The following is a 20,610-nucleotide window of genomic DNA, read 5'->3' as shown; positions in this document are numbered from 1 at the left end:
TCTGGGGTTTTCCCTACATTATCTTAGTCTATGATTATGCAAATATCCTTTTAATGTAGCGACTCCTTAACAGGAAATTAGTCTCATACATGTTCATATGCTCTTGCAACCAACAGACATTTGCTTGCAAAACCTCAGTGTGTCTGAGGTACAAAAGGCACATTAACCCTTTATGTGCCAACATTTTGCAAACATGCAAATAACAGGACATGCTCGGATACGTCAGGAATGTAGCAGATGAATCAGGGAAGGGATAAGTTTCCTAACACAAAAATATTACTGGGTTTGAAAGTTCAACTAGAATGCAAGCAGTATTAGGTTTACATTTGATTTCAAAGACTGTCAGGAAAATAGGGAACGGAGACAAATCTTACAGAAAAGCAGGATTAAAACTGAATAAACCTTGGAAATGAGACAAAGCATAAAGACAAAAGGAATGTGATCATTAGTGCCAAACGCACAGCAACCTGCTGCGCCCAGGTATCTGCCATCGTCATTCATACGAACAGACATCCCAAAACGTGTTGCAGCGATGTTGGTTTCAGAACTGTGCCAGAATGGGGACAGCGAGGGTAACCTGCTTTGTCTGAAGAACGGGAACTTAAGGAAGGGAACCAGGTGTTTCATCTAGGAGAGACAGCAGGTGTCCTTTGCAGGGAGGAACTGAAGTCACAAAAATCATGTTGTGTTACTTGTGGCAGTCTTAATGCACATCCCTGAGTAAGCACGAAAGCTCAGTTCTTGACTCCTTGTTTTTGTAAATCTCTACCAGGTGAATTATCTTAGGTAACCTTTTCTTTAAACTACGGGTTTCTAGTATAAAAGGTCATCTTTCTTTTTAGGAAAAAAATGCCAGTTAATCATCTGATGTCAACTTGAGTACACTAGTGACAAGTTGGCAGTAGGTACTTGAGGTGCCCCCTGCCCCCCTTTCTTTTTACTCCCTTGACTGAAGCACAGACAGCTAAACCCGTGGAGTTACTGGGGAGCCTAATGAAATTAAGCACCTCACTTTCCAGTGGGATTTAGGGTAGTATCTGATTCACTCAAGCTCTTTTGAAACTCCCATCAAAGTGAACTGTTCAAGGCATGACCTTAAGGTAACACTTGAATCAGCCACAAAATCTAGACTTCCAGCTCTTTACTTTAAATGTAAGACCTATTCTTTCTTCTATATCCAGCGTATTCTGTTTGTAATTACCAGAAATTACCATTGGAGAAATCAGAGCTAATCTAGGGCTCATTAAGGAGAAGAATTTGTGCTTAACTATTTAAATAAATTCTTGCTGATCTCGTTTCTGGAGATTAAACTCTGTAATTTTATCTGTCATAGATGGGAGAAACTTGCTCATATAACAGCGCAGTATCTTAGAGAAAAAAACCCCAACACATGTACGTGAGTACAGAGAGAGTGGGTGTTTGCAAATGCTATTCCGGCAGTATGAATTTCCATGATTCACCATTAAATCCCAGCTAGTCAAACCCGCTTAGTCCATTTTTGGTATCGAGCACTAGCCAGTCACTAGATTTTTCCAACTGCTCTAGCAAAGTCTCACAGATGATAGATTATGCCTGGAGACATACAGAAAAACAAACAAAAAAATACTATTTAGATTGATTTAGTTTTCAAGAGATTAAAATCCTAAGAAACAGCCAACCGTTGTGGTTCCACTAGAGGTGTCGCCTCCAAAATAGTTTTGCAATGATGTACTCGGTATGCCTAACCACTAGCACTCAAATTTAGCAGAAACAGGTCCCTGTGCTAGTGATGTCAACCACAAAACAGTGAGATTTTTATTTACCACCCGATTTATGCAGTGAACCCTAGGGTAGTACCAGGATGAATGCCTGAGAGCTCTTTTTCAGGCTCAGGGACTTAGAAACTCGCTCTTTTAAAAATCATGTCAGGTAGCATTCGTCTGGAGTAACACTGAACTTTTACCTTTGCGCTGACTTAGCATAAACATACAGATTCCCTGACTGCTATGAGAGCTCTGATTAGCTGGCAGCAAAGCACAGTCACAGACATCTCTGTGTTCTCTGCTCCAAAGAACCTCAGCACAGAGGGCTGTCCGTGCATCTGTAAGACACAACTTGCACTTCACCTTACACCTAGGCAGAGAAAACAAACCAAAAGCCTGTGAGGGTTCATCTCCCCTTATAGCAAAACAGAACTACACATCGGAAGTTGCTTCAAAAATGAAGCATTCTCCTAATTTCTTTATCGCTTATGAACCTGCTGCATAAATGACTGATAACTCACTTCAGCAAGGATACCTTATGTCAGCTCAGAGGTTTTTTTAACAATTTTGAAATTAAGAAGCGTTAATATCAAACTACAGGTTTTCTTCTGTTCCTTGATACAGAAGTAAAGCCATTTAAGGTGCTCCAGGCTTTTTTGCCAATTTGCCATCTTCTGCAAGATGGCAAAGAATTCTTACAGATGTATTTGCCAAAAAGTGTGGTAAAAAAGAATTTAGAGGAAGGCTACTGGTTTATCTGTATTGTTCCACTAGTCCGTGGGCTTTTCAAGATGCTAATTTTTAAGTGATGATTTTGGAGTTAAAGGAAATAGGATGCCAGTTGTTCAGGCATTCCACCATTTGCTAGAAGACCTATATCGGCATTGTAACTGCTTGCTGTAAATTAGAGCTCTACTTCTTAATGTCTCAAGATGCTGTATTCTGCAGTTTTATTTCCTTCTTGGGAAGCAAGTAGGATGTTTGCTCAAAAATTACTTTTTATTAGGAAACACTGGAACTTAATTAGTTTTTTGGATGACCCACTTGAAATGGGAATTGTGTCACTTTTACTTAAGCCTATCTGGTGATACTAAACCTAGATAATTGGCTTTGACAGAGATAAATTTTTTTCCTGCAAACACAAAAAATCTAGCTGGCTTATCAGCCTACAGTTCACATCAGAAAATGATCCAGACTTAAAAATTACAAGAGTTTAGAAGCCTTAAATCATATGGGAAATGTTCATATTTTTGTTCTACATAATTGAACTTAACTGTAAGAACTTTCTGAACACATTGGGAAACAGTAATCACTTCACAGGTTTATGAAGCCACCAAAGCTGTGAAGTCACCGACTAATTTGTTCAGAGTTCTCACACTGTGAGAAGGGCACACTTAGCTCATTTCCATCCCACTGAACAGGACTCTGAGCATCTTGGAATCCTATATGGAAGAACTTTACTACTACTATAGAAATCCATTATTTCACACAGATTTTTAGAAAGGCTACAGGGTGTAGCTGGCTGAAGAAGAGAGTATTTGTAAATAACACGACCCCAGAGGAAATATTTGGCAAAAAAGCCTTTCCTTGTGAGTGTTCTTTTGTAATTTGTCAGTATACATGCAGAACAAAACACCACCAAGTGTAAAAATCATCTTTATCCCTACAAAACATCAGTATCATGAAACGATACCATTATGTCCTATTCTAACAGCATCATCAGAATTCCACAGGAATTTACTTTTTGCAGAAATCTAGCAGTTTAAATAAAGAATTAAAGGTCACAATCAATAGATGGCAACTGTATTTCAAGACTAAGTGGGCTGTTGCATCAAGAAGCATTTTCATTAGCCTGCCCATAGGGAACGAAAGCTAAGGGAAATACAGTCTGCTTTTCCTTCATGTCACTTGCACCTCTGAAGTCTTGAAGATTACTTAGAGATGTGTTTTGTGGAGGATATGCAGAGGAGTATGCAGCCTGTCCAAAGTCACTCTCTGATCTAAAAATTAACATTTTCCACCCAAGCGCCTACTGCAATCTACATACACTTATAAGATGTAGAGTCACTGCAAAATATTTGCTACTGACAAACAAGTGTCTGATAATGAAAAAACACATTAATAAACATCCAGTCCACAATCTGAAGTAACTTGGTGATAACCAGGGCTTCACAGTAATTAAGGCTGCCCTCCCCTGGGTTTAAAGGCTGCATGCAGCACTATGTACAGGTGGGAAGGGCAAGTGTGCCCAACGGTCACGAGGCACCGATCTCCATGAGACCTGCCAGGCTGTCAGCACAGCACCCTACTCATTACAAGTTCTAAGCATCAGGTAGCACAAGTGTTTGGGAAGGGAGTTCAGAAACCAAGTCAATGGTATAAACTACAAAACAGTCAATGCTATTCTGGTGTTCCTAAAATGTGTAAGGAAATCCAGGAAAGAACTAAATATGGTTATTCCTTTAATGTAAAAACAGAATGGCAAAGAGTTGTTCAATTAAACTCACTGTAATTGACGCTGGTGAGTCTTGCAGTCCAATCATTGGGGGGAAACAGACACCTATCTGAACTTGCACCAATTCCTTTAACAGCTCTGCAGTTGAGAAAAGCTGAAGCATCCCAGAGAGCTGAGGGTATGTTATCTTGGTAGATGAGTATGCAGCAGGGTTCTGACGGCGATTTATTCTATAACAAACCATTCCTGTGGTGTGGTAACTTCATCAGTTGAGGTCTTGATGCCACCTTTGACAGCTGCTGTTGGTCTGGCAGCAGCAGACACTGAACATGCTCTCTTGTGCAGCACAGAATGGCTGTAGCTGCTACGAGGATGTGGAGATTAGAGGGACCTGGTTGCTGACAAACTGGTGGCAACAACTCTGGTTGTACACCAGGCTGTCATGGTACAGGTGACCACATCTCACTGCTTAGAAACAGCTGGCACCCAGCAGGTTGGACCAGGTCAGCAAGTGCCTGGCGTACATGCCCTACTGCAAATGAGTTTTGTCAGCATCCAGTGACAGACTGTTATGTGGGGACACAAAGAGCGACCAAGCCAAAGCAGAAGGTTTTTGGTGCAAGGTCAGCACAACAGTCACCAGTTGCTAGAGACCAATGGCATATGTTGGGTTATAATCAGTAGTCCGACATATGTAACCGAAGAAAAGTCAATGCTTGTTAATGGGTGATAAACATAGGAAATTTCTTCCTGACTTCTTGGTTTAGCAGAATTATTTTCCACAGATTTCAATTCTTCCTGAACTCTTCAGAACAGGCACAGAGAACGCCTGTCCACAAGTACCTAAGTAAGTCTGAATAGTCATTCCCTTGAAATGGGGGAAGTGTTGTCTGCCACCTCTGGCTTCAGCCATCTCCTCTTTTGCCCCAGCTCTGGTTCTCTTTAGACTCACCTCTGAGTTGATTCAATGTTTTACCAGTGGCTTATTAGGGAACAATATAATAATTTTCTTCCCCTCACTCCTGCAGTACTTTTCTCTTAGGTTGAAGAGTTAATTCACCCCACAGAAGCTCACAGAAGGGCCCGAGATGATGCCAGGGGAAGTGGTGGGAATGCATGGCCCCCAGCAGAAAACAAGGTCAATTGGTGCTTACCCTGCCTCAATTCACCCTTGGGACTACAGTTGCAACACTCAGTTGGAAAGTTGGTCAGCCAAGGCTCAGACTGATGCCGCTGGGCGGCCATTCCAGGAGATGTTGAAAGGTACCAAAATATATAAATCTGTGAGATTATACTTTAATGAGCAGTTTGATTTAATCTACTTCAGGCTGGCTAATCATAGGTCATAAAAAGATGCTTTAAAGGTCTAACAAACAAAACCTTATTGAAAGTGAATGAATTTAAAGGGGTAAAACCCAGACAAGACGCAGAGCTTGTAACAACTCAGTAACAACTTCCAAATGCACGCTATAAAATTGTTTCCTGCTCATTATAATGACAATTAAGAGAATTTAAAAATACACATGCTACAGGCTTTATTAAAAAAAAACCCTGTTAACATGGCATGAACGAATCAACAGTTCAAACAATTCTTTAAATTTTATACCTAACTTCTAATCAAGTGGTCGTTCTCTCTTAATTTCCCAACATTAAAGACTACTGTAACTTTCAGAAACAGAGAGCTACATCAAGCTGGATGATGTGGCAGCAGAGAAGGAACAACAAATGCAGGTTGTTGAAATATTAATTTTTAAAGCGTGTGAACAAAATGTCACATTAGTTCTCCATAGCTTTTTTAAAAAATATTTTTTTGCACCTGAATTTTCATTCCTTCTACTGTAGCATTTGACAGAATTTCTAAATAGCAATGATTGTTCAGGTTTTTTTCGTTTCGTTTTAACTCTCCTTTTCTTGGCCCTGTGTGACAGTCAAAGCTGACTGTCCATCAGCTGAGTATAACAGCACCCTCTTCTGGCCTCAACAGCCTAAGATGCATCTGGAACTCCCATTGTCACGTTTGAAACCTGTACAGGAGAAACAAGACAAAAGTGAAAATATTCTAAAGCTAGGTATTTAGTCATAAGAAATAGGCAGAGGAATATCAATGCCGTTATGCTAGCCCAACCTATCGAACTGCAGGGGCCGAGGAGCAGCTACAGAACGGTTCTTGCGGGCCATGAGGTAGCTCTGTATAGGCATGGCAGCCAGCCTGTCTTCATCGCTGTATGCGGTGGCAGCACTCCGAATACCTGTTTGTGCAGAGACTCACTTGACAGCAAGCCTCCTGTCCCACTGCTTCCTCCTCCAGTGTGGGTACAAGGGCCAACGATCCAGGTACCCATTTGGTCTGGGCTCATGCTGCCTGAGCAGCCGTTTGTCAGCTCTTCTGATGCAAACGTGGTGGGTGGAGAGGATTATCTGATTGGCCAGCTCTGTGCACAAGTTAGCTTACCTTGTTTAACTAGACCACCGCTCTGGTCCAGCAATTCCGTTCCAATCCCAGTACTGGTACGTTTAAACTTGTTTAGATTTTCAGGAGGAAGTGTCCCTGACTCCGAACATTACACTGCTGCCGGGTTTTGCCACAGCAAGCTGTATATTGCTTATGTGAGAATGGTTTCAGGCATCCTTCATGTAAAGTACTGCCCGATCGTATTATCTATGCGCTTTTACTTTAAAGTATTTGTTATGAAAATCTTCAAAACATTGATCATTGCTACCTTAGAAAACAGAAAGTCATGGTAATTTGCTGTATGAGGTAAACAGGTGACACTAAATCAATGAAACTTAATCAAATTGCAACCAGCCATTTCTGTGGAAGGAAACAAAAAAAACTACCCACCATGTAAGTAATACCACTGAGATGGACTGAAATCAAACCCGATTCTGCAAGCTGAAGAACAGAAGTGGGTGTTCAGGAATCTCTGCACAGATTAGGTCACTAGGCTGGGGTCTTTTTTCTCCATTGGCTTTTTCTGGTAATGCTTGATACAAGCTAGTTTTAAAATCCAGTTGCACTCCATGCTGTACATAGGTGCTAAACGGCGCACAGGGCACACTTAACTACTAACACATCTCTTTTTGTCACATTGTAAAGGAGCATCATTTCAGGTATAGATAAGATTGCAGTGGTAATGGAGTGGAGTGGGGGAGATGTGCAATACTGAAGCTTCCTGAGTGGGAAAGCAGACTGAAGTGACGGTGTCACCTCCCTCCAAACAAATCATCTCTACAGATAAATTCACACCTGAATATAAACGTTGTTGTCATTTACAAGATCCCATTTTCTCCTGCTGGATGTTTTGAAGGATCTAGCCCATGCTGCTTCATCTGCACTGCGATATCAAACAAGTAATCGTAACACTCACACCTAAAATTAAAAGGAAAAAAAAGTGAAACGTAAAGTAAGGCTCAAGTCTTACCATGTTTTATGAAAATTCATCATTTTCTTCCTTGAGCTTTATGTCACCAACGTGACGGTCTGGCTGGTATTATAATTTATTTTCATTACTGTGGTATGGAAAGTGCCCAGCCCAGCATTTTTGCCACATGATCCTGATTTACAGATTTATTTTCCAACAGAAAATGAAGAAGTAAATTCCAAAAATGTGACTAGGGAAGACTAAACAAACAGTATTGGCAGGTGGCATACAAAAACAGTGATTGCCTGCAGGTTTCCATATGAGGAGGGACTTGTCCATATGAATGGAAAATGCTGGCCACCCTGTCAGCCAGCACTGATAGGAAAGGAAAACTAAGCAGTGGAATCATGGATGAATCCATTCCCAAAAGCTCTCTGTACATTCAGTGAGACCAGAACTTAATGTTCTGAATCATTGTCCATGGGTTGGAAATACATGACACCGAGGTCATTAAGATTTTGCAGTATAATGGCAAAAGATACCTAAACTGTACTCACATTGTTTTGGCTTTTTCCCATGTTTCCCCCCACACGTAAACTCCGTGACGTCTGACCAATACAGCAGAAGAGTCTGGGTATTTTTCCAATGCACGTGCCATCCTTTCCTTGAGATCCTTCTCTTCTGGCATATTCTCAATAATGGGAACCACCAGTGTATCATCATAGCTAAAAGAAAAAAGAATGTAGTTAAAAAAACGCTGTATGAAGTTTTTCCCTAAGAGACTGCGTAAAGATAGTAACAAATTCTTGACACTAGTGATTTTGTGCTCTTCTCTTGTGAGTCACACTGTAACATAAGAAGTCTCAAGAACACCTCTCACTCCCAAATGTATGCTGTGCTGGCAATACCTGAGCTACACTTGAGGCACAAAAATAAAGTAACGCTTTAATGTATTAGGTGTAGCTGTTCACATATCACTTTGCAGCTGGGTCCCTTTACAACTTTTTCAGACTCTCTTCATCCTGTATTGGCACCACCTATAATCTTTACCTCAGACTAAATTATTTAAAAGAATCACATCATGAAGACGGAAATGAATCTGTTTGCAGCAGAATAAAATCAATTTAGGTAGTCCAAAAAGCCCCTGGAAATAAGATTGTACTGCTAAGGTGCATAAATAGAAAGTAGAGTCAACACATGAAAAATAACTTCTCTGTGATGGAGTCATTGGTGGGCTAATGTGATCTTAAGAAAGCCTGAGAACCCCAGTTCCAAAGACAAGATGATGCATGTTACTCGGTGGAACTTGCCTAAGAGTTTCTTCTGAAGGAGGACTGGGATATTTGGCATTGTTTGAACCTTAATTAACACTGGCAGAAACTTGTTTAAATACATTTAATAAGTTCCCAGTTCGGGTTCAGATTTATCATTGAGATCACATAGGTATTTCATGAGTGGATCCTAGTAGTACTTGCTTTTATAAAACAGAGTGCAGTGGTAAAATAATACAGCTGGTACGTCAAATCAGATATTCAGGAAATTAAAAACTCATCCCTTACAGTTTTCAATGCTGATGCTTTCCCAAGGAAGTCTATAAAAATAATGAATGAAGAAAATTAAGTGGTTTTTGTAAGTTTACTTTGACCTTTACATATTCTGATCATTAAAATTAGATTTGGAGTGTTTGCTCCAGTGAGGCCAAATCAGCTAAGGGATTGGTTTCCTAGGTGCTGCTTTCTACTTGGACATGAGTTCGGAGGCAGATATAAATACCATAACTGATTCCTAATCATAACTGTAAGCTTTTTATCAAGAACTAATATCTGTAAAACACCAAGAAGACTCTGAATAAATACTTAATATCTCTCTAGTTTTATTGAAATACAAGCAGCCTACATTTAGCCAAAGCTTCATCTGAAATATCTGGGGACAGGCTGAGCCTTTCAAAGCTATTTACTAGAGATCTAGTTCTCCTTCTCCTGCAGTCAAAGGTAAAACTACTCTGGCATCACTGGGATTGCATTTGGGCCAACAAATACTTCTAATTATCCTATCTGTAGTATTTTCCTGGATATCTTCCAGAAAAGGTTTATGTGATTAGAAACAACACATTGTCAATCCCTTTTTTGAAAGATCCCATTCTGTACCATCAGATGTCTTTTGAATTCAATGGGGAGCATTTGGAGGAAAAGACAGTGGACTCAGTCTAGTATGGATGAATATGTACTTAGGAACCATGTAATTTGGAGCTTCGATTTCTTTAGTTTTTCTGGCAAATTAACAGGACGACATGGGACAACCCGGAGATATAGAACTCAGTAAATACAATGTCTCCTGACTAACATTTAGCAATGTTTGAGAACTCAAAATGCACATCCAAGAAAGAAAATTGTTGTGGATTCTTTTGAGGCCAGTGTTGTTAGACAATTCAATCTAAGGGGTGTCTTTCGCACATTAAAACTACAAACGCTAATGCTGACAAGAAGGTAAAGCTGGCAAGTCAACCAACACTGAATAAAATGTGCCCAGGCGTAAATCACAAGCCAGACATATGGCTTGTCCCCTTGCCAAAGTGCAGTAGTCAGTTACAAAAATTAACATCAAAACGTGGAAAGAATTTAGTGTTTCAATTTTTCATCTAATTGTCACATATTATATAAATGTTGTTTGGGGATCCCAATTCAACACTCTGTGGGTGGAGTCCTCAAAACAAGCCATCACACATAATTTGCAATAACTCAGCACTTACCTCAGAGCTCATCCTTGAAAAGCAACAACATTATCTTTAATGAGCTGTTCTAAATTTTCTTTCAAATCTGTCAAGTAAAATCTGAAATCCTCTGTTCTCTTAACATGCCCTAAACTAGCACAGGTGGTGATATGTGAAGTCCACCCAAATGTAGTTTGTACGTTTTCAATCCAACCTAATGTTGGTTGGCTCCAGTTTCAGTTTAACATCGTATAGGTGTGTTAACATCTCTGTTCTTGAGATATTTGTCAGGACATAGCTCATTACTTCGTTTGCTTCTGCAGCTCGACAGACTACAGTAGCCTTGACAAGACAAGATTTTCTCTCAGATCTCTTCCACAGGCTTGAGACATTCTTATGGAAAGCCAAGGACTGATTTATTCCAGAGGTCTTTTTACTTCTTATTCCTAATACTTTATATGACACACTTTACTGCAAATGACTTGTCATCTATTTATATCACTGAAAACAAATGATCAAATAGCATGCCTCTTTTCTCAAACATAGAGAAGTACCGGTAATAGCCTCCCGAAGTACACTTCTGGATTCCTTTTATCATCTCCTGATGGGTAATACTGAACTCACTCCCTGGGTAAAGAAGGGTAGCCATAACAGCAGCCTTGGAATGAGTATGGATCACTGCACCTGCCCCTAAGAACACAAAAAGAAGAAAAAAAAATACGGGTTTAGAATTAAGAAAATTGTATTCCCATACCAAACTCATTTCCTTTGGATAGGCATCTTAGCAAATGGTGAACTACTGCGTTAGAGGAAAAAATGTACAGCAAGCTAAATAAAGATATGAGATAATTACTCACCTATAAAGGATAATTATGGATTGTTTTAGAATACTAGTGTTAAATTTTAGTTACTGACAAATTCCAGGAGAGAAACTACTTGCACAAATTCAAGGAAAAATACTACTTGTATCTTTCTTTACAGACTGCAATGACTGAAACACTCTAATGACTTTATCAGATTTCTGACATACTAAAGAATTTCCAAACTTATTTGTGAGATGAAAGTTTAAAGACTTTTACTTTCTTTTTATGCTAGTACTCTGATTACCCACTGATTCTGCGAAAAAAATATTTATCATTATCTTATTATGTCATGATGGAAAGATAGGTAGACAATAATTACAATATACTTATAAAGTTGCAATGTTGCCAAAAATATGACATGAGTTTTCCACAGGTACACATGTAAGCTTCTTGTGCAGGAAGATCAGAAGAGACTCCCTAAATCCTTTCTGAAGTCACAGCTGTAAATCTTACACAACCACAAAAGCTCTCTATTACTGTCCACTTGCAAAAGAAAAGTTTCATACTTTTTGCACCTACTTGTAATTTAGAACCTTTGATCACAGCCAATCGTTGCAAAAGGATGTAAACCATAGTTGCTGAAGGGGCAAAACTACTGGCATAAAACTGCTGTAAATCCCCTAGCAACCTACTGACACGCTGCACTAAAAATCAGTCCACAAGGATGACCACAGGCATAGCTATACAAGCAGACTGAGTGTACATCACACTCAGAGGACACGACCATGGATTACCTTCCACTGCATGTATTCCTTTGCAAATCAACTTATTTTAGAGTTTACTGTTTATTTCAGTGTAACTTCCATGTAGAAAGAATATGGCATTGATTATCAGTTTTGTGGACGCGCATGTTTCAGTCATCGCTGAACTAAAACCTTTTGCCACGCACCTCTCATCCTGTAGGCATTCATAAAAAGAGGCATGCACTGGCTTTTCTTTAGCTTCTTGTGCGGTGGAGGACCACTGATGTCCTGTTCGTTCATGTCACAAACAAATATATCTTCTGGCTGTAGAAAGAATAAAGTATTTTGATCTGTGGTGACCTGAACAGTTTTGTTCTCCTTCTAGGCAGTCAAATATATACACCATCTATTTAATACAGAATGTGACTTCAATTTCGTAAAAGCGCTGTAACGCACTGCATTTATTCTAGCTTCTAACGCTATTTTCTGACGTGTAACGTGAGTTAATACTAGGTACTCTTTCTCTCCAGACTGCTGCCAAGCAGGTATTTGTAAAACTAAAATTTTCTCAGGAAGGAGACAGCCTGTATCCAAATAACAGACAACAGATCAAAAGGAAAAGTAGTAACCGATTCAAAAAAAGAAACTTAGATGTTCTTTTCCTTCCCCCCTTAAAGAACCAACAAAGGACACCAATTAAACCTACATATAATATATTTACCTTGTAGAACTATTTTTTAAACCTTGCTTTTAGTAGCTCTATATGAATGTTACCTCTGCATCAATCACCTGCTCGTAACAGAACAAAGACTTACTCAGGACAACAATAAAACTTTCTTCTTTCATGTTATTTTAAAAATCAGCAGGAAATTGCAAGAAAGTTCCTTACTCACTGCACTCAGTCCACTGCTACTGCTAGCAAAGAACAGACTATCACGGTCTTGCCATGTTACGCCCTTGCCTGTCTTACTTGCTAACATCCCAGCGAGCAGAGCTGCAGAACCCCAAGCTCCTACCAGTGCAGAGATTCCTTTCACTTCTCATTGTATTTTACCCTCAGAGCCATAAAACAACAAATCCTTTCCACATGTTATTCTATTCTGGGGGAGTTCCTGCTGCCATAAAATATTTATCATTTATCATTCTCCCCTCCACTTACATTTTGGTTTTTTTAGAAAGGAGACAGACAGACAAGGTCACCTTTTCATGGGGAGAGCCTGTCTATTTACTGAGAATTTCAAGACAAAGTTTTGTAATCACTCAAATGAAAATAAATAGAGGTGAGGCCTTGATGCTTAATTCCGTATGTGCCTCAGTAACTTGAAACTGTAGCCAGACAGCGATAAAGCCATTCAAGCATGACAAGGAATGAAGCTGGACTTGAGTAATGTTTGAATTTCACAGTCTTCTGTGTTAATTTAAAGCAAAGCGATCACCAAGACTAACCTACGCTGGCCACTGAAACACACGCTGGCTTGCTATGCCACCAGAATACGGGCGAAATCCTCAGTTGTTTCAGTAAGGCAGTCGGGACCATAACAAGTTTCTAACTTTACATAGAGAAAAATGAAACTCCAAACAAAGGTGCTTTCATCCATCTCAAGATGAGCTCTGAGGTAAAAATATAGTTCAACGTACCTGTATCCTTTCCTTTTGGACTCCTGAAGGAGCGATGTAGATTTCATTCCTAGGAAAAGTTACAGATGGGGACAATCGATAAACGCAGGGTTGTTGAACTGCACAGGCATTAGAGCTCTTGATGCACTGAAAAGGAAATAGCCAATCTAGCCCCCTGTAATTTAGTAACTTTCCTGCTCCTTCCGTAGATTGACATGTAGATGGTTTTCAAAACAGAACTGAATCACACGAGGGTATATGAACCCTCTAACTTGCAGAGGTACAAAACCATGCTTTCAACTTTCTAAGAGATCTGACACACGTGTAGGAAGCGCAGCCTTACTTTTCCTATAAAAAAAACGACGCAGCCTCCCTCTGTGATAACTCCAAACTCAATCCCCCAGAATTCAGAATAAAAATGGAACACGAGAAATTGCAAGCAGATCCTGACCTATGATAAACAGGTGGCAAAACTATTGCTCAAAAATCCACAGATTACCTATAAACAATATTAATTATCTGTAATGCTCTACAATGTAAATACTATCAGTTTTTCTGATAACTGTGTAGTTTAGGTTTTCAACGCATTTATAGATTTATTTGTATCGATGAAAAGATAACACTAATTTGATGCAATTAAATGACTGAAATTCAAGCAAAGTACATCACTTCTTGCAAGGTTAACGTGAACAAAGACTATAAAAATTTGATTTAAATTAAAATGATTTTAAGATGGTATCTGAAATATTTTCAATAACAGCAAAAATAAATCACATTAACTCCCTCAATTGTAATCACTACTCGGTTTCAACAGTAACGTACTAAACTCAGGAGCACAGAGACATCTAGTGAATAATGAGTCAAGTTACAGATACATTTCCTAAGGACCACGAGATGTTTGTATTTCTGGACAAGAGCACTTAGAAGAGCAAGGAAGCTGGTGAAGGGCCTGGAGAACAGGTCTTATGGGGAGCAGCTGAGGGAACTGGGGCTGTTCAGCCTGGAGAAGAGGAGGTTGAGGGGAGACCTTATCACTCTCTCCAACTACCTGAGAGGAGGCTGTAGCGAAGTGGGGGTCGGTCTCTTCTCCCAAGTAACAAGGGATGAGAGGAAATGGCCTCAAGTTGCCCCAGAGGAGGTTTAGATTGGACATTTGGGAAATTTTCTTTACCGAAAGGTTTGTCAAGCACTGGAACAGGCTGCCCAGGGAGGTGGTTGAGTCCCCATTCCTGGAGGTGTTTAAAAGACGTGTAGACATGGTGCTTAGGGACATGGTTTAGTGATGGTGTCGGCAGTGTTGGGTTAACAGTTGGGCTTGATGATCTTAAGGGCCTTTTCCAACCTAAGTGATTCTGTGATTCCAACTCTTCCAAAAACACAGTTCTTAAGATGATGTGCTCTTCATAGTGGTAAAATAGCTGTGAGGCACATCAAAATGTGGCTTTATCATACTTGTAATTTTTAACATTCACAAATAGACACTGCCAGTATTGCATTAATTTAGTCTTAATTCCTCTGCACAAGCAATATGATTGAGAGTGCAACATATCGAGAAAACAAGTGGTAATTTTGTTACTAATGAAAGACATGCATTTTTTTCTTAAAATGTTTTTTTCTTTTTTAGAAATTAATCACAAAGGGGAAAATCTGATGATGATTTTACAGCCTTGAAATACAGGAATCTGATGATTTTTTTACAGCCTTTGAATACAGGACTCCTGACAGAATTCTAGATCCATTTTTAAAATGCTATCCCAGGTCTAAACGGGCATTTGTATTCTGAGTAGTTGATACAAACTGCACAGTGAGTAATGCTGGTTAGGATTAGCCAGTAAGACCAGTTAGAATTTCAGTCAAATTTCAATTGTTCTGTCACTATTTCCTCTGTAACAATTCTAAGCTAGTCTGATCTCTGCCTGATCACTATTGACTGTGAAACATAGCTACTGTTACCATAGGTATAAAACAGTACAGCCACGCAGATTACTGTTCCTGGACCATGTATGATATTGGTACCAGCTCAAATATTTTGGTGTGTAGGCAGAGCAACCAAGTTATAGAACGGCCGAGGAAACCTGTACTACTATGTCAGTGTGTCCTCTGTTGATACCATTTGTCCTGCCACAAGGAACGTGAATCTCACCGAAATGATGAAGAAAATGGGCTACATTTAGCTGCTCCTGAGAAAATAGTGCTAGAAAGATATTTCTGTAGACAGAGATCTTTAAAAACAAGAATCAACCCTCTTATCATTCCTCTCATTATTATTATTGCTGTTGCTTTGCCTGCAAAATCAAGCAGGGAAGTGAAATGTCTGGGACAAAGCCATTAGAACAGCACAAATATTAGCATTTGGAGCCTTTACTTTACACACATGTATCTCTCATTAATTTGAGCAGCAATAGCTGTTTGTGTCTCCATGCAAGCACACATGAGAAAACGAGAGGTCAGGCACTGTCAAGTCAGTGTCACAACACCCCGTGACCGAGGACAGAACTGCAGGCACTGTGCGAGGTGTTTTGCCGGATGAGGACTTCTCTTTTTTCAGTGGCCACTGAGAGGAGCTCTGTCTCCATTAAAATCTTGTCAAATCTGAACAGGAGCGAATTCAAAAGCAAAGTGGTGCTCCTTGTAGTGGACGTGCACCAAAAATTGTTTTGCGGTTACCTGTCCTGCTCAGAAACGATTTCAGTAGAACGGTAATTTCCTTCTTAAAGTAAACGTCTTGCCTGCAAAATGTCTAAACTGGGATTAATCTCATCTAACTGCAGGTGTTGGGAAGCCATGCGCCTGGTGCAACCCACTCTAAATTCCACAGTCAATGAACTGAAAAAGGGGGAATGTGCTGTTCCCTAAAGACAATTCATCTACCTTACACAAAGATAGGATAAGGGCAGAAAAAAGTCACTCTGAAGCTGGCTCTCTCCATCGAAGGGACTGCAATGATGAATTCAGACCATCCACCTCCCTTCTAGCTGGTTAAATTTGGTGTACTGTTCATTTCCCCTTCTACTTTCCTGCTCACTCCTGACTTTCAAATGTGTTTCAAGGAACTGAAATGCCCTCGCCAACTACTAACCACAGCCACCCTCCCTCCCTCTAACCATCACATGCTTTCTCTTCTATCTTTACTTACCCAATTTTCAAGCTGATTCCTCCACCAGTTCCTGTTACCCAGCCTAAACCATAAAACAGTCTACAAAGCTCCGGAATAAGATTTCTTGGATGTAACTCCTCCTAAAAATAAATTAAAGAAATAAATGAAAAACCATCTGAAACACCACAAACCTAAACATTTCAATTCTGAAACTGATTTTAAAGGGGTAGTGCTTTCACACCAGTAGGACAGTCTAATTTATGCTTACAAACTTCAGTTACAAAAAGCCTGCGTTTCTGCATGATGCCCTTTATGCTTTGCAGGGGCCATTCACACCCTGAAATGAACAAATAAAACCCCCAAAGGAACACACAAACCCCATGTTTGATTATCCTTCACAGGAAAGGTCTCACCTCAAACTTATTTGAGTGTGGCAACCCTCAGGTATTACACTGGCAAGATTAAGTCATAGACTATTGCCAGAAAAAAAGAGAAAGAAATGCATTTAACAGTATCCATTTTGAAAAGCTCAACTAATAGCGTTTGCATTGAATCTGTTTTCTGTAGGTTTATTTTGCTTGATTTACAAATTTCAGTAGAACAGACTTGATTAGTTCTGTTACACAATGTTTTTACATACAGTCAGAAATACTGTAGAAAACATAGACAAATTATTTGATGAACTTAACATTCCCACATTTTTACCATGTGAGGTTACCTCACATGCAGTTTAGCCAGAAGGTAAATTGCCTTATTTTAATATTTCTTTCAGAAGCAAAAAAACTTCTTAGATTTTTCCATATTCTGTTGTTTATTACATCAATAAACATATTTGTATCTATCAACCAAAGGTTAATAGTGTCAGAGATTCATTCACAGTTAATTGAAAACAGAATGGCTTTACAGTACAAGCCAAAACTATTTATTGGAAATCCTAAACACTACTCTGCACAGAACACGTAAAACTAAGAAAGCTGTGCCTAACAGGCAGCAAGCAGCCTTCAGTAAGTGAGGACTACATTGGAAAACTAAAAATTTTGAGTGTTGGAACCATTTACATGAGAAATATAACCAGTATACAGAGAGAAAACTGTGAGATGCTACTTTAGTTCATGCAGTGTGCTTGAATTTAAGCATTTGCCTGTTGTCTTGTGTATTTCTTTTAGCTTGTCTGAGAGAATGAAAAGCGAAAGTCTTCCCCACTTACTTGTGTAAAAATAAAAATCGTACGTGCTTTCACAAATATCCTGACAGATATAACTACAGGGAAAGGAATTAAACAGCAAAGAAACGGAGCAGTAATTTTATCTATGGCAATTTACCTCCCTGGGATGGTTGAGATTTCCACCTACATTACCACAGTCATACCGGTGCTTTTGTTTCTTACATGGGTGTGTGACAGAAATCAGCAATTAAGCAAAACAGACATGCTCCTTGCATTGTTTTCAACAGGAAAATGGATTGGTTTTAGGTCACCAAATACAGTCCCCTGCTGCTGCAGCCAACTCTCACCTAATTTGTTTTGTACACACACCAGGCCTGATCAGAACTTCAACTTACAGTGTAGCACCATGTCCTTCAATGGCACTTGTTTCTGAAGCGATTCTCTTTAGGGAAAGGGAGGGGAAAGGAAACCACACTTTTCCATGAACTGAAAGAAGTGACTGATTTTTCAATCCATTAAATTATTCTTTTGAAAACAAATTTCCTGATAAATTTCTAACCAGAAACTGACTGGAAGTATTAGCTGAAAATTCAGGATATTGCCAGCAGTCAAATCTCTTCCAAAAATTATTATTGTATTCTGCAAGACTACGGTTGCTTGAAGAAAATTACCTTTTTCCTGTTTTATTCAAATTACTGTACCTAATACAATTCAAAAAACCAAACCAAATCAAACCCGCCCTTTCAACCCCAAAACCCAGAAAACAATGTGAATGTCACATAACAGAAAGCGAGGCAGATCCCGGCTACTTGTAGAACAAACACATTTGTCAAGGTTTTGGGGATAATTTTCAAAAGGTGTGAGGCTGAACTACAGTGTGGATATTTTAAGATATTACAGTAAATAAACAGTGCCTGAAATACGCATCTCTTTCACAAACTACTTAAAATCATGTATTTTCCTCAGAAATAAGTGCAGACTGCAGACTAAATCATATCGTTGATATTTCACACTGATGGGCAGGAAATCATGAGGAGGTTTCTTTGAATAGCCGCACAGTGATAAATTTGATGTGGCAAACCAGATTAACAACACTGCTAATAAGCTGGTAGATTTCTGTTTAAAACCTGTCTTCAGCATCAAAATGGATACATAAACCAAACCAGCAAAAGGAGTGTCATGTTCCTTCAAAAAAAGTTTATTTTCTGCAACAGCTTCAGCACCACACAAGGACTCTGTAATGCAAAAGGGAGGGTTTTTAGGAGAGAAAAAGAAATACTTGTAAGGAAGAGACAGGAAAGCAGTGTGGTGAGGATTCCTACTCTGCTTAAAAGCCTCAGACTGCCACTTTTGAGAGCAAGCACAGACCTCAAACTTAAATTGACCATTTGTGCTGTGCCTTTTTTATGTTTTGATTTTTTTTTTTTAATTGCAGCAATGAGAAGCTTTAATAGTTTTTAAAAATGACAAGCGATTAGCTGCTTTAATGCTCACCTTAGTCATTTATGCCCATGAAAAGACATTTCCAAGAGAAATGTTTGTTCAGCAGCAGGCACCCACATTGTGGGGGGGTGGGGTTATTCTGTTAACAGCCACAGAATAAAGAGAACAAAAGCAAAAAATAGGTAGCACACCCCAAAACTGGTAGGCAGGTAGTTACTCAGTACCCATACCTGTGCTGGTATGTTAAGACAAAAGTGCTCTTGTCGCTGCTCTCTCCCTGACCCCAACATGCCCATGACTCTGAAGCTGAAGGCTGGGTGATCCTTGATGGCCTAAAGTGAGACTGTAAGACTTAACCTAAACCTTGCCTGCTGAAACTTGGGCTTGCTATCCCCTCCAGAACAGATGTTCTTCCCTTTCATCTCTGTGACGACACTTTACATATTAAAACAACTCCATTTGCTCCTCATTTTGTTTGCCTTTTCTTTTTGCCTAAGCACATTCTTCCTTCTTTCCTGACCGGCCACATTATCTAGACTGCTGACGACTCTCCTCTCCCTGCTGTTGGCCCACACTGTCCTTGATGCTCGGACTGGTCTCCTGACCAGTTCCACATAGAAAGAGGACAGGCATTTCGAGCCTTATCTGGGTGATGTTCCCGTACGCTTTCGCACCATACTTGCTTCACTTGACAGAGCGCAGCACTGCTGACTCATGCTCGGGTTTGATGACTTATATTAATGGCCAGTTACCAAACTAGCCAAAACCCCCAAAAAATCAAACACAGGGAAAAAACCCACCAAAACAAATAAATAAACAAGAAGGGCCGCAAGCCCTGTCACCGCGGCCAGGCTGCCATCTGGCAGCATTTCAGGAAGCGCCCTAAGTTCCATAACAGCTTCACACTCCGCTAATTCTTGACGACGAAGTTTCTATCTAATTGCTGGCGTGACGAGAACGGCCTCAACAGCTGCACAACCGCACCCCACTGTTCCGGAGCACCCACCGGCACGAAACGCCCCGGGGCCGGCGCAGGGAGGGGGCGGCCACGGCGGGAGGCGGCCACAGCGGGTCCCGGGCGCACCGGCAGGGCTGCTGCTGCTTTGCCGCCCCGCCGCGAGCCCGTAGGACAGCCCCCAGCCGCGAAGGTCGCCCCAGGGCGCTCGGCTCGGCCTGGCCTGGCCCGGTCCGGTCCCGCTCGCCGCCGGGCTGCTCGAAGGGGACGGCGGTGGGGGGAGGCGTGCGCGCCTGCCCCGATGCCCAGCCCTGCGCCCCGTTAAAACCCACGGCGGGGCCTACACGCAGCCCTTCCTTACCTGTGCGGCGTCGCGGTGGTTGGCGGCGGCCATGGCGGCGAGCACGGGGGACCTTCCGTGGGGCTTCTTCCGGGAACGGCGCGGGCGGCGGGGCACCGGCCCGAGCGATGCTGCGGCGGGCGGCGCGGCCCTGCCCCGGGGCGGAGGCGAGCTGGGC

The 20,610-nt window shown here is 40.7% G+C and overlaps 1 protein-coding gene across 3 annotated transcripts; it reads right to left on the bottom strand.

Moving 5' to 3' along the window:
• Window positions 1–5,473: 5,473 nt before the first annotated feature.
• Window positions 5,474–20,524, bottom strand: APIP (APAF1 interacting protein). Of its 3 annotated transcripts, XM_086462303.1 has the most exons (8): window positions 20,454–20,524; window positions 16,569–16,669; window positions 13,454–13,502; window positions 12,022–12,139; window positions 10,824–10,959; window positions 8,117–8,284; window positions 7,445–7,567; window positions 6,184–6,221 (listed from the first exon to the last, which is right to left on the bottom strand). In XM_086462303.1, the coding sequence occupies exons 1-7, from the start codon at window positions 20,484–20,486 to the stop codon at window positions 7,468–7,470; spliced, it is 705 nt and encodes a 234-aa protein (XP_086318429.1). In that variant the 5' UTR covers window positions 20,487–20,524; the 3' UTR covers window positions 6,184–6,221; window positions 7,445–7,467. The 3 variants fall into 3 exon arrangements, with proteins under 3 accessions (XP_086318430.1, XP_086318431.1, XP_086318429.1); XM_086462304.1 differs by having other exon boundaries at window positions 5,474–7,567; XM_086462305.1 differs by lacking the exon at window positions 7,445–7,567 and having other exon boundaries at window positions 5,474–6,221.
• Between the last annotated feature and the right edge of the window lie 86 nt (window positions 20,525–20,610).

This window comes from Leptosomus discolor, chromosome 3 (assembly GCF_034619465.1).
Source record: "Leptosomus discolor isolate bLepDis1 chromosome 3, bLepDis1.hap2, whole genome shotgun sequence".
Taxonomy (NCBI): Eukaryota; Metazoa; Chordata; class Aves; order Leptosomiformes; family Leptosomidae; genus Leptosomus; species Leptosomus discolor.
This window is presented reverse-complemented; position numbering and strand designations above follow the sequence as displayed.

Excerpts from the sequence above, each read along its gene's own strand:
- APIP (XM_086462304.1), bottom strand. The coding sequence starts at position 20,486 with ATGGCCGCCGCCAACCACCGCGACGCCGCACAG. Across the intron at positions 8,285-10,823 it reads ACTTCGGGAGGCTATTACCG|CTATGATGATACACTGGTGG; the intron begins GTACTTCTCTAT and ends TTTTTCTTTTAG. Across the intron at positions 7,568-8,116 it reads TGGGAAAAAGCCAAAACAAT|GTGTGAGTGTTACGATTACT; the intron begins GTGAGTACAGTT and ends TTTTAATTTTAG.